Source organism: Octopus sinensis, linkage group LG23, assembly GCF_006345805.1.
Source record: "Octopus sinensis linkage group LG23, ASM634580v1, whole genome shotgun sequence".
NCBI lineage: Eukaryota > Metazoa > Mollusca > Cephalopoda > Octopoda > Octopodidae > Octopus > Octopus sinensis.
Genome location: NC_043019.1, coordinates 14,667,313 through 14,684,932, shown reverse-complemented (window position 1 = coordinate 14,684,932; position 17,620 = coordinate 14,667,313). Strand labels below are relative to the sequence as shown.

The 17,620-nt window shown below is 41.7% G+C and overlaps 1 protein-coding gene and 1 long non-coding RNA gene across 4 annotated transcripts in view; one reads left to right on the top strand and one right to left on the bottom strand.

The window, feature by feature from the left end:
• LOC115223371 (centrosome-associated protein 350) overlaps positions 1–17,620 on the top strand; it is a 98,194-nt gene that overhangs the window by 57,953 nt on the left and 22,621 nt on the right. The window contains exons 26-31 of one of the 3 annotated variants that reach the window (XM_029793867.2): positions 224–336; positions 2,243–2,358; positions 6,381–6,530; positions 7,864–7,947; positions 11,521–11,557; positions 13,199–13,280. In XM_029793867.2, the coding sequence (XP_029649727.2) occupies positions 224–336; positions 2,243–2,358; positions 6,381–6,530; positions 7,864–7,947; positions 11,521–11,557; positions 13,199–13,280 (582 nt within the window). Of the gene's footprint in view, positions 1–223; positions 416–1,557; positions 1,666–2,242; positions 2,359–2,720; positions 2,770–6,380; positions 6,531–7,863; positions 7,948–11,520; positions 11,558–13,198; positions 13,281–17,620 lie in introns of those variants that run through there. The other 2 variants (XM_036512338.1, XM_036512339.1) reach the window with 2 other exon arrangements.
• Positions 4,205–6,185, bottom strand: LOC118767574. Its single transcript, XR_005003493.1, has 3 exons — positions 5,963–6,185; positions 5,757–5,759; positions 4,205–4,313 (listed from the first exon to the last, which is right to left on the bottom strand). It is a non-coding gene; the product is annotated as an uncharacterized LOC118767574 (long non-coding RNA).

The window sequence follows — 17,620 nt, the reverse complement described above, 5'->3', positions numbered from 1 at the left end:
AAATTCTTTTATTCCAGCATTCTTCCCCATAGACAGAATGACTATTTCAGATTGCTTCTGTTGCACTGTTTTCCCTTTTTTGGAAACCGTGCATGACATAAGCGTGACATATAAGCAGGACTTGAGTTTGTAATGATTTACTCCACCAGAAATATTCTCGTGTTTATTGCCTATAAAGGAAATGCCTTCTCCTCCCTCATTTTCCCATCCATTAAATTCTCAGCCATTCCCACCGGGCAAGTTCACAGAGGAGCAGCAGCAATTTCATAAAGACACTCAGTGATGCAAGGAACCATTCCGACAGTTCTTCTGGTACAGTAACAGAAGATATTTCCGGTAAGTGTCGCTCCACTTTAATCAGTAGCATTTCAATTTGAATGCATACCTTTCATCATCATCACCATCATCATCCCCATCACCATCATCGTCATCATCGTCATCGTCGTCGTCATCATCATCCTCTTCATCATCACCATCATCCTCATCCTCACTATCATGTCATTATGGTCAACATCTTCATCGCTTTGATCGTTACTGTCAAATGTATCTTTTTTGCATCGTATTCGCCAACATTATTTTTGTCATTATTTAATTAAAATTGTTTTTCCATGCTGATATGAAACAGGTAGATATGGAATATAAGATATTGCCCCTTGATTAAGATCTAAAACTCGCATCTTCCCACATCTTCCTCTCATATCGATACCTTCTACTATGAACACACGGCTCTTTGCCACCTGCCACTCATCATCCGCATCATATCTCCTTACTATCGGTGTCGTCACCTATGGTACACATACCTGTTGAACCCTTTCATCCCCAGCCACTCTCTCACCTCATTTATGCTCCATCTTTCACACCCATCAGGTCATACTCACCCGTCTCACATCTTCCACAGACCTTCCGCACTCAGTTTTCATGTGTATAGAGTTTTTCCACTTTCAGTCTCCAGGTTTCCACAGATCTTCCACATTTGGTGGCTATGGCTTTACAGATCTTCTGCATTAAATATCCTGGTTTCCACAGAACTTCTATATTTGATATTTAGGTTTCCACAATTCTTCCATATCTATCTATCCACTCAGTCAAAGTCAACTCTCGGTTACTCGATGGATCAGTGTCCTCCATCCAGTTCTATCCTGGGTCGATTCTTTCAGATTGGCTATGGCCATTCCCGTGTCACTCTTGATGGTGTCAAGCCAGCAGGTCTTGGTCGGCCTCTTCCTCTCTTGCCACTGACCATTTCGAGCATGATGTCTTTCTCCAGGGATTTTCTCCGCATAATATGACCAAAATATGCCAATCTATGCTTGGTGATCCTAGCTTCTAGCGACAGTTTCGGCTTGATCTGGTTAAGAACTTCTCCATTCTATAGCTAAAAATTCATAGATCTTCAACAATCAATGTCCGTATCTCCATGGATCATTCACATTCACTCTCTCTGTTTCCACAAATCTTCCACTTTCAGTTTCCATTTTACTTCAGATTTTTCACATTCAGTGTCTAAATTTCCACAGATCTGCATTCAAAGCCCATGTTTCCACAAATTTTCCTCTCTCATTATCCATGTTTCTGCAGGTTTTTCACATTCAGTCTCCATGCCCCCACAAATCTTCCACTTTCAATATTTTTGTTTTCACAGATTTTCCGTATCCAATATCTATGTCTTCACAGACCTTCCACATTCACTCTCTCTGTTTCCACAAATCTTTCACTTTCAGTTTCCATTTCACTTCAGATTTTTCACATTCAGTGTCCAAATTTCCACAGATCTCCTGCATTCAAAGCCCTTGTTTCCACAAATATTCAGCATTCACTCTCCATGCCCCCCACACAAATCTTCCACTTTCAATATTTATGTTTCCACAGATTTTCCACATCCACTATCCATGTCTTCACAGACCTTCCACATTCACTTTTCATTTCCACATGTAGTACCCATGCTTCCACAGATCTCCTACATTCAGTGTCCATGTATCACTACCATGTAGATAACACTTTCTTACACATGTTTCATACAATCTGTCTTTTACACACCCATTGCCAACAAACGTAATTATTCTCCAGACTTCTTTCACTCCGGTCTTAACTGTTGCGCCAACCATTTCAGTACAGTCCAATCTCTATTAGAGTCACTTCCTTAATGGAGGACTCTAACGAACCGAACAGTTTAGGGACATATATTTCATATTGCTTTCATCTAGAAAAATCTTTTTTGTTGTTGTTCAACTTGAACTTGCAGCCAGTTCTGGTACCGAAGCCAGTTCCACGTCTCAGCCATCAGAATATCTCACTAAAACCAGTTCCTCATCAAAACGGAGAATTGTACATAACAAGGAGAATCAACCGTCAAAGAAGGTAAATATGTTAAAGAATATTTAATCTTATCCTTGATTTCAAATGACACTAAATCCACTTAGCCTTTCCGTTCCTCCAGGGTCAATGTGATAAAATAAGTACAATTCTGTTAATAAGGAATTGATTAAGAACGGCCAATTAAGGGACAGCAGTAACAGAATAATTGTCTTGCAATATTTAGTTTCATACCAAGATTAACTTTGCTTTTCACCTCTCCAGGATTATTAAAATGATTTATCAATATCAGTAATATATTTGGGTCTTCTGTGTAATCTCCTGTAAATGTTTTACTTTTCAATCATTACCAGAAATATATTTTGGTCTTCTATGTAATTTCCTTAAAATGTTTTGTCTTTTAACAGTTGACCATGTTGCTAAGTAAGGAATCTAGTGTATAAGCGGTTGTGTCTGGTAAGCTCCTTCATCGCACAGCCAGTTTCACAACTTGAAGTTTCCTTTCCTGTGGAAACAATTCCACCTCACTGATGTTGCTAATGACATTTTTTTCCTTAAGCAACATGTTGATGTAATACAATTCTATATTTCCAAGATGAGGAACTTTTATTCTGTATACTTTTTATATTACTTAGTGTCCTCATCTGATTGTTGCTTTCACTATGTTTCAGCTGTTGTACACTTTTTCAGGTGTCTTGTGTTGAACTCAGTTGTTGATTTGGAATTTCAAACCTAACCCTTAATTTGATCCATGGGGTGAGATACTGTTCTCATTCCACTCTCTCCATTTTGTAACATTTTTTTTGCTTCAGTTGATAATTTTTGTGTCCTATGCCAGTGGCATGAAGGCAGTGGGGAGATACCATGTTTGAGAAAACCTGTCAAGCCAAGTGAAATTGTAGTCATGGCTGATGCTGGTGTTTTGTAACTAAAGGGGTTGGCATTAGGAAGGGCATCCAGCCATAGAAACCATGCCAAATGAGACTGGAACCTGGTGCAGCTCCCCAGCTTACCCATGCCATCTGACCCATGCCATCCGACCCATGCCATCTGACGCATGCCGTCTGACCCATGCCATCAGACCCATGCCATCTGACGCATGCCGTCTGACCCATGCCGTCAGACCTATGCCATCTGACGCATGCCATCTGACCCATGCCGTCTGACCCATGCCGTCTGACCCATGTCATCTGACCCATGCCGTCTGACCCATGCCATCTGACCCATGCCGTCTGACCCATGCCATCTGACCCATGCTGTCTGACCCATGCCGGCTGACTCATGCCATCTGACCCATGCCAGCATGGAAAACAAATGTTAAAGGATGATGATGATGAATTGCCTTAGTGCCTTGGATTGAACTCGAAACATCTAGGTGGCTGCGCTGCATTAACCAATGCCTTTATCTACGACGCTATGTCACAAAACGCAGAGAGTGGAATGAGAACCGTGTACCCCCGTGGATCAAATAACGAAAGGGTTTGCTTCAAACTTCCAGTACGACAACTGAGTTCAACCCAAAACACCTGAAGAAGGGTGGAGTGGGCAACAGCTGAGACATAGGGAAAGCAGCAATCAAGACGAGGACATCCGTCGGTCCAACTAATACAAACAGTATACACAATGTTAATATAACGCATGACACCACACGTCACACTCACTTGTGTTCACACACACACACACTTGCACCTAAGCACTTACACATTTATACACACAAGCACCCAACACACACATGCATGCATACACGTGTATGCACAGATCGTACAATCATCACCATCATCGTCAACATCATCAACTCCTGGACGTTACTCTCTCAAGCCCTAGAACACATAGAACCACTTACCCAGTTTCCATGGTGCATAAGTAACTAAGATCACAGCGATTAATGTTCTGTTGGGACACCATACTTTGTTATGCAACCACGATATACTACAGAGAATATTAAATGTATTTTGTAAGCCAATACTGTGTTCTACTGTGTTAGCAGTGCTATAACATCACTTGTTAAGGTTATCTCTCTCTTTCTTTACACTTTTACTTGTTTCAGTCATTTGACTGTGGCCATGCTGGAACACCGCTTTTAGTCGAGCAAATCCACCCCAGGACTTATTCTTTGTAAGCCTAGGACTTATTCTATCGGTCTCTTTTGCCAAACTGCTACAGGGACATAAACACACCAGCATCGGTTGTCAAGCGATGTTGGGGGGACAAACACTGACAAACAAACACATTCACAAATGTACCTCTCTCTCTATCTATCTATCTATATATATATATATATATATATATATATATATATATATATATATATATACACACACACACATATACGATGAGCTTTTTTCACTCTCCATCTACCAAATTCAGTCACAAGGCTTTGGTTGGCCCGAGGCTATAGTAGAAGACACTTGCCCAAGGTGCCACGCAGTGGGACTGAACCCGGAACCATGTGGTTGGTAAGCAAGCTGCTTACCACACAGCCACTCCTACGCCTGAAGATTTTCCTATAGGAATTACAGTCAGCAATTATTTTTGCTACGGCATTTCATATCCGAGACATCAGATATCAACAAACAACGAGATCAAAGATGGAAGAAGGGTAACAGGGGTATCTGCCATGCTTTCAGTGGTTTTGCTTCTTCATCTGCAAACATCTAACCCCTTAATCATCCACAAACGCATTGCTTAGGGAGCCACTAAATACAGTGGTGTATCGTTATTGGATAGAAGGCGGCGAGCTGGCAGGTTCAAATTCTGCTGAGGTCGACTTTGCCTTTCATCCTTTCGGGGTTGATAAATTAAGTTCCAGTTATGCACTGGGGTCGATGTAATCGACTTAATCTGTTCGTCTGTCCTTGTTTGTCCCCTCTATGTTTAGCCCCTTGTGGGCAATAAAGAAACTGTTATTGGATGTACCAGTTTACATATCAAATGCATTCCTGGAAGTTGGAACAGCAATCCCTCGACTATCACAGGTGTTACATTCCAACCCCTCCTTCACACACACACACACACACACACACACACACATGATAGGTGAAAATCCGTGAAGTAGAAACAGTGTTGTACTGTATATATTTTAAAAATTATTTCTATAATTTGTATATATTTATTTAATTATAAATACAAAACAACGCCACGGAGGAATCGACATAAGTGATAAGTGAACCACGATATGGCGAGAAATTACTGTACATAAACATTAATGACCTGCAGGTATGCGGTAGTTTTGTTGTGCAACCATGATATACAACAAAGTATATTGAATGTTTTTGTGGAGGCGCAATGGCCCAGTGGTTAGGGCAGCGGACTCGCAGTTGTAGGATTGCGGTTTCGATTCCCAGACCGGGCGTTGTGAGTGTTTATTGAGCGAAAGCACTTAAAACTCCATGCAGCTCCGGCAGGGGGTGGTGGCGATCCCTTCTGTACTCTTTCGCCACAACTTTCTCTCACTCTTTCTTCTGTTGGCCTGCTCGCTTAGCCAGCGGAGTGGCGTCACTTGAAGGCTAAAACAATGCGAGGCGCATTGTGACCAGTGATGCGTAGCAACACCTGATAATCTGGTCGGACACGGTGATCACGGTGATATTGAATGTTTTTATATGTCAATACCATGTTCTACTGTGTTAGCAGTGCAATTTCCATTCACTTGTCAAGGCTATTTCTACAGATTTTCTATAGAGATTTTAACCAGCATGGATTTTATTATGAATTAAACATTTCTACATCTGGCGTCTCGGATACAAAATGTCATAACAAAAATCAGTGTTGGTTATTATTTCTATAGAGAAATCTATTGAGATAACCTTACCAAGTAAGACGATACCATTTCCACTGAGTGAACTGGAACAATGTGAAATGAAGTGTCTTGCTCAAGAACACAATGCACTGCCCAGTCCAAGAACTGAAACCTCGATCTTGCAATTGTGAGTGCAATATCCTACCGACAAGGCCCCTTGGTTTTTTATTTTTTTTTTTGGCCCTCTTACAAGATGCTCTTCTGTGTTTGTGTTGTGTTAGTTAGCTGTAATGTCTGACCCAGGTGTTGTCTTCTGTTTCAAACCCAGCCAAATGGAGTTGCTCGGAAAGATTTGTCAGAAGCCCAAGAGACTGCAAGCAGCATCCAGCATCATGGCATCCTGAAAGGCATTGAGGAAATTCTACCGCAACTGTCGAAGAAGAAGCAAAATATTGTCACAGAAGTACCTCGGGTGATGGTAAGTGACATAAACATCAGCATTGAGTGCGAGTGTGTGTGTGTGTGTGTGTGTGTGTGTGTGTATGAGAGAAAGAGAGAGAGAGAGAGAGAGAGAAAGAGATGTTCTATGAGGTTCTTAATTGACACGAGTTGATCTGCATCCTACTAGACAAAGAGCACCTTTGTCACTTCATTAAGAACATCATCATCATCGTTTAACGTCCACTTTCCATGCTAGCATGGGTTGGACGATTTTGACTGAGGACTGGCGGACCAGATGGCTGCACCAGGCTCCAATCTTGATCTGGCAGAGTTTCTACAGCTGGATGCCCTTCCTAGCGCCAACCACCCCGAGAGTGTAGTGGGTGCTTTTACATGCCACTGGCACGAGGGCCAGTCAGGCGGTACTGGCAACGGCCACGCTCGAATGGTGTTTTGGGTTGTTTTTTTTTTAACTATAAATCAAATGGTCTGAAGGACTAATGTGGTGGTGCCACTGCTAATGTTGCTGTTACTGGCTTTGGTAGTGATGCTGGTATAGTGGTAATAATGGTATGATGCTGATGATAGTGGTGGTGGTGATAGTTTTTGTGGTGGTAATAACAGTATGGTGGTGGTGGTGGTGGTGGCAGTGGTAGTTTAGGTGGTAGTGGTTTAAGTAGTATATCAGCTATGGACACTGTCCTGGATGAGGACTTATTGTCCAGTCCCATTCTCTCTGGACACCTACTATCAAAGCTCAGCTGGACGTGTGTTGTTATTGCGACATTTCTTCCTTATTTACCACATACCCCCCTCTGGGGATTTCTGAAGCTCAGCATTGCACTCCCCCTAAACACTTGTCATCTTACACAATGTCTTTGTCAGTTACAGCATCGGACTCTGCCTGTCCATCATCATCATCATCATCATCATCATCATCATCATCATCAGGATCTTTTCACTTCGACCGGCAGATTTTAAAAATAATTTCTTTGTAACTAAACACTTTTAAACTTCGTATACTGGTAGAATGTTGTTGTTGAACTTGTTGGCAAACAACAACAGTAATTGTATTCACCTCAATAGACATCATTGATTGGTTAAAATTGCCGAAATACGAGAAATTAAACAAGAAATAGCTTACAAACTACAGAATTTTCTCAAGAACGCCAAGAGAAAAAGATGTTTTATGTGACACATTCTACCAGTATACGAAGTTTAAAAGTGTTTAGTTACAAAGAAATTATTTTAAAAATCTGCCGGTCAAAGTGAAAAGATCCCATCATCATTATTATCATTTAACATCCAATTTTCTTGGGTTTTTTTAAAATTTTTTTTTTTTTTAAATGTAATCTAATTTTATTTTCCAGGCTGAATTTCAACTCCTCACAGCTCAGCAAGAAAGTGAGCGAAGAGCTTATTATGCCAAAATGAAGAAGTTTTTTACATCAAAGGTGAACATGCTCTCTCTCTCTCTTTTACTCTTTTACTTGTTTCAGTCATTTGACTGCGGCTATGCTGGAGCACCGCCTTTAATCGAGCAACTCGACCCCGGGACTTATTCTTTTTGTAAGCCCAGTACTTATTCTATCGATCTCTTTTGCCGAACCGCTAAGCGACGGAGACATAAACACACCAGCATCGGTTGTCAAGCAATGCTAGGGGGACAAAACACAGACACACAAACATACACACACACACACACACACACACACATATATATATATATATATATATATATATATACGACGGGCTTCCCTTCAGTTTCCGTCTACCAAATCCACTCACAAGGCTTTGGTCGGCCCGAGGCTATAGTAGATGACACTTGCCCAAGAGGCCACGCAGTGGGACTGAACCCGGAACCATGTGGTTGGTAAGCAAGCTACTTACCACACAGCCACTCCTGCGCCTATGCTCTTTAGTATATTTTTCTTTTTGATGATTTTTGTATGTGTTTGTGTGTGTGTGTGTGTGTTCTTTATGTGGAGTTTGATCTTTGCAGTTTGGCATCCACTTTGTGTCTAGTCTCCAGATAACGAGAATCCACTAGCTTTGAGATTTCAATGACGTGAGCATTTATTTTTAGAATGACATTGTAGGCAAGATATGAAAGGTCGGATCTAGCCAATATGAACATAAAACAGGTCAAATATATTGGCCTCAAACGGTTGGCTTAGATACCAAAGAGTTAATTAGTGTTTGGTGTCAAAATTTGTGTCACGCTTACTGCAACCTGATTCTATCGACACAGATCCACTGCAAGTGGTTTGGGCCAGGGCTGTTGATCATTATCTCTTTTTCAACCCATTAGCGTTCACATTACCCTTGTCGTATGTAATGCTTTTTTATTCACATTTTTATTCACGTGGCCGATGCCAGCACCGCTTCGACTGGCTTCCGTGTCGGTGGCACGTAAAATCCACCAATCCGACCGTGGCCGATGCCAGCCACGCCTGGCACGTAAAAAGCACCCACTACACTCTTGGAGTGGTTGGCATTAGGAAGGGCATCCAGCTGTAGAAACTTTGCCAGATAAGACCAGAGCCTGGTGCAGCCTTCTGGCTTCCCAGATCCCCGGTCGAACCGTCCAACCCATGCTAGCATGGAGAACGGACGTTAAACGATGATGATGATGATGATTGCTATGAATTAGTCATGAATTATCTTCTACCTTCAAGAATTTGATAGTGTGATTGGATATTTTTAGAATAATGTTCATTGAAGGTTAGGTGTGAAAGGCTACACCTGGCTAAATTGAACATAAAGCAGGTCAAAGGTTTTGGGCTGGGCGTGGCTGGTTTAAATGGTTTTAAGAGTAATTTTTTGTTTTTTAACTGCAACACTCTACTAAGCTTAATATGTTATACCTCAGATCCATGCTGTATTTTCTTTGTGTCATCCTCCTCCTCATCATCATCATCACTTAACATCCGTTGTCCATGCTGGCATAGGTTGGATGGCTTGACCAGGGCTTGATAAGCTGGGAAGCTACACCAAACTCCAGTCTAGTTTGCTATGGTTTCTATGGCTGGATGCCCTTCCTAACATGCTAACCACTTTACAGTGTGTGCTGGGTGCTTTTGCACAGCACCACATGGATGCTTTTACATGGTGCCACATGGGGCACTTTTATGTGGCACTGTCATGAGTGCTTTACACCACCAGAAGAACCGGTCTTAACACTTCTGCTGTGGAGTACGGGTCTACTTGAGTACAACCAGGCACCAAGCATCTCGGTCCTTTGTCATCTCACCTGAAAGGTTCAGTGTTTCCTATATTCACATACAATAATAGAGGGACCTCTAAGTAAGGCACGTTGTGGTGTATAGTAATAGTAATGGCATGTAGGGTTTGTGGATGGATCATACCTGGACTCTTACATCATCATCATTGTCATGATCATTTAATGTCTGTTGTCCATGCCGGGCATGGGTTGGATGGTTTGACTGGAGCTGGCAAACTGGAGGGCTACAGCAGGCCCTCAGCCATCTGTTTCAGCATGGTTTCTATGGCTTGATGCCCTTTCCTAGCACCATCCACTTCACAGAGTGTACTGGGTTCTTTTTACATGTGACACTGGCACAAGTGTTCTTTATGTGACACCTGCTCGGGTGCATATTACATGATACCGGCACGTGTGCTTCATATATGGCTCCTGCACAGGTGCACTTTATGAGACATTGGCACAGGTGTGTTTTTTTAAGTGGTACTGGCACAGGTGCCATTTATGTGGAACTGACATTCGTGCTTTGTAGATGGAAGCGGCACTGGTGCTTTTTACATCCCTAATAATTGAGATAGGTACGGCACGTAAAAAGCACCCACTACACTCACGGAGTGGTTGGCGTTAGGAAGGGCATCCAGCTGTAGAAATTCTGCCAGATCAGACTGGGGCCTGGTGCATCCTCCTGGCTTCCTAGACCCTGGTCAAACCGTCCAACCCGTGCTAGCACGGAAAGCGGACGTTAAACGATGATGATGATGATGTACAGGCATAGATGCATGGTAGAGAACTTTGCATTGTAACCACCTGATTTCTAGTTCAGTCCCACTGTGTGGCACCTTGAGCAAGTATCTGCTACTTTAACCTCATAATAACCAATGCTTTGTGAGCCAACTTGGTCAATGGAAACCTGTGAAAGACCTTACTTTCATTAAACACATCATCATCATTGTTTAACGTCCGCTTTCCATGCTAGCATGGGTTGGACGGTTCGACTGGGGTCTGGGAAGCCAGAAAGCTGTACCAGGCTCCAGTCAGATCTGGCAGTGTTTCTACAGCTGGATGCCCTTCCTAACGCCAACCACTCCGTGAGTGTAGTGGGTGCTTTTTATGTGCCACTGACACAGGTGCCAGACGAGGCTGGCGAACGGCCACACTCGGATGGTGTTTTTTACGTGCCACCAGCACGGAGGCTAGTCGATACGGTACTGGCTACATCCACGTTCGGATGGTTTTCTTATGTGCCACCGGCACTGGTACCTCAAAACTACAAATTCCATTGATGTTCATCGATTTTGATTTGATTTGATTTTCACTTGCCTCAACAGGTCTTCACAAGTAGAGTTATGTGTCCCAAGAAGGAAGGTATGCACAGGTGGACTGACTACGTCCTATGTAGGGGCCATGGGTTATGGCCTCACTTGTCCTGCCGGGTCTTCTCGCGCACAGCATACTTCCAAAGGTCTTGGTCTCTGGTCATTTCCTCGGTGAGACCTAAAGAGCGAATATTTTTTTTCCATTGATGGTACCCTTATGCATCATAAACTTAATATTCCAATAGAATTGTTAAACGAGTCTGTCTGATTATTCAACAATTATAATTAGTTCTACTGCAAGATCTTAGCGTCTCTGCCTCAGGTTTTAATTAATAATAAAAAAATAAAAAAATTATATTTCCTTAATTAACAAGAATCCACATGCTTAATACTCAATATTTATTACAACCAAAAATCCTCTGTCGATATCCCAATTTCAGTTTTTATTCCAACTCTAACCTAATTCTTATTCTGCCTTATTTTTACAGGAAACACCCGAAAGTGATAAAGCAAACTCAAATAAAAGTAAGTCATTTGAGTGTGTGTGTGTGTGTGTGTGTGTGTGTGCGTGCGTGCGTGCGTATGTGTGTGTGTGTGTGTGCATATGTATGTGTGTGCATATGTGTGTATGTATGTGTGCGTATGTGTGTGTGTGCATATGTGTGTGTGCGTATGTGTGTGTGTGTATGTGTGTGTTGTGTGTGTGTGTGTGTGTGTGCGTATATGTGTGTGTGTGTATATGTGTGTGTGTGTATGTGTGTGTGTATATGTGTGTGTGTATATGTGTGTGCGTATGTATGTGTGCGTATGTGTGTGTGTGCGTATGTGTGTGTGTGTGTATATGTGTGTGTGTGCGTATGTGTGTGTGTGTATATGTGTGTGTGTGTGCATATGTGTGTGTGTGCGTATGTGTGTGTGTGTGTGTGTGTGTGTATATGTGTGTGTGTGTATATGTGTATGTGTGTGTGTGCATATGTGTGTGTGTGTGCGTATGTGTGTGTGTTTCTCCTGTGCCATCAGTTGCATCCTAGTGTTCTTGACGTGTGTGTAGTATTGCTTTTTTTTTTTTCTTGTGCAGGTGGCACGTAAAAAACACCATTTGAGTGTGGCCGTTGCCAGTACTGCCAAAGGGGCCCTCGTGCCGTAAAAGACACGTAAAAAGCACCCATTACATTCCCGGAGTGGTTGGCGTTAGGAAGGGCATCCAGCTGTAGAAACTCTGCCAGATCAAGATTGGAGCCTGGCGCAGCCATCTGGTTCGCCAGCCCACAGTCAAATCGTCCAACCCATGCTAGCATGGAAAGCTGACATTAAATGATGATGATGATGATGATGATAATGATCAATTTAGAATCCACTTTTCATGCTGGCACAGATTGGACAATCTGGCAGGAGCTGGCAAGGCCAGGGGCCATACCAGGTCCTGTGGTCTGTTTCGGCTTGGTTTCTACACAGCTAGATGACCTTCTTAGGGCATGTGGCTGAAAGACCGGGAATCAAACCGTCTGTCCTTGTTTGTCCCTCTGTGTTTAGTCCCTTGTGGGTAGTAAAGAAATAGGTACTGCTTAGTGGGACTGAAACCATAGCTAGATGGTTTAGAAGGTGGCGAGCTGGCAGAAACGTTAGCACGCCGGGCGAAATGCGTAGCCGTATTTCGTCTGTCATTACGTTGTGAGTTCAAATTCCGCTGAGGTCAACTTTGCCTTTCATCCTTTCGGGGTCGATAAATTAAGTACCAGTTACGCACTGGGGTCGATGTAATCGACTTAATACCTTTGTCTGTCCTTGTTTGTCCCCTCTTTGTTTAGCCCCTTGTGGGTAATAAAGAAATAGGTATTTTGTCTGTCTTTACGTTCTGAGTTCAAATTCCGCCGAGGTCGACTTTGCCTTTCATCCTTTCGGGGTCGATAAATTAAGTACCAGTCACGCACTGGGGTCGATGTAATCGACTTAATACCTTTGTCTGTCCTTGTTTGTCCCCTCTATGTTTAGCCCCTTGTGGGTAGTAAAGAAATAGGTTTAGGAGCCAGCTTCCCCAGCACACAGTCCACACCCTCTTAAAAGCATAGCTCGCTGTACAGCTTCGTTTCCTTTGCCAGCTCTGCCGCTCCACTCTTTTGAGATTATTTGTACTTAAAAGATTAACCATTGCTATCTCTTCTGTAGATAAGAGCAAGTCAGATTCAGAAGTTTCCAAGGCTGATACCCAGGCTGTGAACACATCTGATTCCCTGCAATCTCATATTGAGTAAGTATTTATTTACTGCATGTCTTGGTATAGAAGACTGTAAAGAAAAGTGTATATTTAATATACATACATACATGTGTGTGTGTGTAATTGTCATATATATATATAAATGGAAAATACACATTAAATGATGATGTTCATGATATATCTTATAAAGAAAAGCACATATATATATATATACACACACACAAACACACACACTGTATTTTAGTGTGTATAAGGAACCGTTTTTTGTTAAACATTAGGTTTAAAAAATATGGGAGTTTCTTATACATGGATAGTATTATAATCCTTTACAAAACCTTTTTTTCCAAATCTTAAGCCCCCCAAATTAAGGGGTTTCCTTATACGTATATGTATGTATGTGTGTGTGTGTGTATATATATATATAATATATATATATATATATATATATATATATACATACATACACACACTTACACGCACACACATTCAAATATATATATATATATATACTTTATTTTAAGCAGCAAAAAATTCAACAAAATCTGTTACTCTGAGTTTCTCGTTGCCGTTCATCAGACAGTTTTTGCAAAAACTGTCTGATGAACGGCAACGAGAAACTCAGAGTAACAGATTTTGTTGAATTTTCTGCTGCTTAAAATAAAGCATATTACTCTACCACTGGTATTTGAGTACTCTTTTTTCCACCTTGTTTCACATTTATGTGTTTACTCCGGTATATATATATATATATATATATATATATATGTGTGTATATACATATAAGAATATGTGTATATGTGTGTGTGTGTTCTATCTTGTCTTACTCAATTGTCTGTGGCCATGCTGGGGCACCACTTCGAAGTCAGACAAATTAACCCCTGTACATATATTTTGAAGTTTATTCTTTCACTCTCTTTTTGCCAACCGCTTAGTTATGGGGCCACAAACAAACCAACGCTGGTTGTCAAGTGGTGGTGAGTGAAAAATCACCCCCCCACACACAACACACCCACACTCAACAGGCTTCTTTGAGTTTCTTGCCTACCAAATTCATTCACAAAGCATTGGTCAGCCTGGCGCCCAAAGTGTCACGCAGTGGGACTGAACCAGAAACCACCTGGCTGCAAAGCAATCTACTTAACCATTCAGCCATACCTGCGTCTCTTTTACTCTTTTACTTGTTTCAGTCATTTGACTGTGGCCATGCTGGAGCACCGCCTTTTAGTCGAGCAAATCGACTCCGGGACTTATTCTTTGTAAGCCTAGTACTTATTCTATCGGTCCCTTTTGCCGAACCGCTAAGTTACGGGGACGTAAACACACCAGCATCGGTTGTCAAGCAATGTTGGGGGAATAAACACAGACATCAAGCACACACACACACCAGACATACATACATACATATATATATATATATATATATATATATATACACACACATATGTATATATATTATATATACACACACACAAACACACACACTGTATTTTAGTGTGTATAAGGAACCGTTTTTTGTTAAACATTAGGTTTAAAAAATATGGGAGTTTCTTATACATGGATAGTATTATAATCCTTTACAAAACCTTTTTTTCCAAATCTTAAGCCCCCCAAATTAAGGGGTTTCCTTATACGTATATGTATGTATGTGTGTGTGTGTGATATATATATATATATATATATATATTATATATATATATATACATACATACACACACTTACACGCACACACATTCAAATATATATATATATATATACTTTATTTTAAGCAGCAAAAAATTCAACAAAATCTGTTACTCTGAGTTTCTCGTTGCCGTTCATCAGACAGTTTTTGCAAAAACTGTCTGATGAACGGCAACGAGAAACTCAGAGTAACAGATTTTGTTGAATTTTCTGCTGCTTAAAATAAAGCATATTACTCTACCACTGGTATTTGAGTACTCTTTTTTCCACCTTGTTTCACATTTATGTGTTTACTCCGGTATATATATATATATATATATATATATATATATGTGTGTATATACATATAAGAATATGTGTATATGTGTGTGTGTGTTCTATCTTGTCTTACTCAATTGTCTGTGGCCATGCTGGGGCACCACTTCGAAGTCAGACAAATTAACCCCTGTACATATATTTTGAAGTTTATTCTTTCACTCTCTTTTTGCCAACCGCTTAGTTATGGGGCCACAAACAAACCAACGCTGGTTGTCAAGTGGTGGTGAGTGAAAAATCACCCCCCCACACACACACACCCACACTCAACAGGCTTCTTTGAGTTTCTTGCCTACCAAATTCATTCACAAAGCATTGGTCAGCCCTGGCGCCCAAAGTGTCACGCAGTGGGACTGAACCAGAAACCACCTGGCTGCAAAGCAATCTACTTAACCATTCAGCCATACCTGCGTCTCTTTTACTCTTTTACTTGTTTCAGTCATTTGACTGTGGCCATGCTGGAGCACCGCCTTTTAGTCGAGCAAATCGACTCCGGGACTTATTCTTTGTAAGCCTAGTACTTATTCTATCGGTCCCTTTTGCCGAACCGCTAAGTTACGGGGACGTAAACACACCAGCATCGGTTGTCAAGCAATGTTGGGGGAATAAACACAGACATCAAGCACACACACACACACAGACATACATACATACATATATATATATATATATATATATATATATATACACACACATATGTATATATATATATATATACACACACACACATATGTATACAACGGGCTTCTTTCAGTTTCCGTCTACCAAATCCACTCACAAGGCTTTGGTCAGCCCGAGGCTATAGCAGAAGACACTTACCCAAGGTGCCACGCAGTGGGACTGAACCCGGAACCATGTGGTTGGTAAGCAAGCTGCTCACCACACAGCCACTATATGTAGTCTATATATACCTGGCTTACAAACAAAATTATAACTTTTCCCTTATGATGTGTATACACCGAGAAATGAACATTATTTATTTATTTACTTATTGGTGTCGGGTGAAGGCGCATGGCTCAGTGGTTAGAGCGTCGAGCTTACGATCGTGAGGTTGTGAGCTCGAATCCCGGACCGGGCTGCGTGTTGTGTTCTTGAGCAAGGCACTTTATTTCACGTTGCTCCAGTTCACTCAGCTGTAGAAATGAGTTGCGACGTCACAGGTGCCAAGCTGTATCGACCTTTGTCTTTCCCTTGGATAACACTGGTGGCGTGGAGAGAGAAGGCTGGTATGCATGGGCGACTGCTGGTCTTCCATAAACAACTTTGCCCAGACTTGTGTCTAGGAGGGTAACTTTCTAGGTGCAATCCCATGGTCACTCATGACCGAAGGGGGTCTTTACCTATTGGTGTCGGGCTGTATATAACAATGTTGGCTGAAGGACTTGTAGTAAATGTCTCTCACCCAATCGGCTCCAGGCGCTCCATTGTTTTTGTATTTCTTTGGTAGCAGACATACCAATTTTATTTCTCCCCCCCCCTTAGGCCATGCTCTTGTAATATTCGAGATGTCGTAGTTTTAAAAAAAGCATTTCTTCTCAAAACATATAATTTTGTTTTTAACATGGTTTCCTTGTTTTGCTTAACACTCTCCCTCTCTCCCTCTCTGTCTGTCTGTCTGTCCTTTCAGAATTTCTTCTCTTCCACCACAAAATCTCATACACATACTTTCCCTCTCATGCACACATATAGTCTCTCTCTCTCTCTCTCTCTCTCTCTCCTCTCTCTCTCCCCCCTCCTCTCTCTCCCCTTCCTCTCTCTCTCCCCTCCTCTCTCTCTCCCCCTCCTCTCTCTCTCCCCCTCCTCTCTCTCTTGTCTTTGTCTCTGTCTCCAAAACTCATACAAATATTACTTTCTCACACTTATACCTTCATATTCTTCCCCTCCCCTCTCTCTCTCTCTCTCTCTCTCTCTATACCACATACAAGTATTACTCTCTCATACACCTCTCTCTCTCTCTCTCTCTCTTTTCTGCTTTCCCCTCTCTTGCTCCATCTTCCTCTTATGCTCTCTTTCAATCTCTCTCTCTCTCTCTCTCTCTCTCTCTCTAACACATACAAGTATTACTCTCTCTCCCACACCCACATATTCTTTTTCTCTCTCCCTCCCCCCCTCTCTAATGTAGACAAACTTTACTCTCTTGCTCTCCCCTTTTCTGTTTGTCTCCCACACACATACAAGTATTACTTTCTCACACACATAACTACATTTTCTCTCTCTCTCTCCTTTTCCCTCTCTCTCTCCTTTTCTCTCTCTCTCCTTTTTTCTCTCTCTCTCTCTCCTTTTCCCTCTCTCTCTCCTTTTCCCTCTCTCTCTCCTTTTCTCTCTCTCTCTCCTTTTCTCTCTCTCTCTCTCTCTCCTTTTCTCTCAGACTGTCAGTC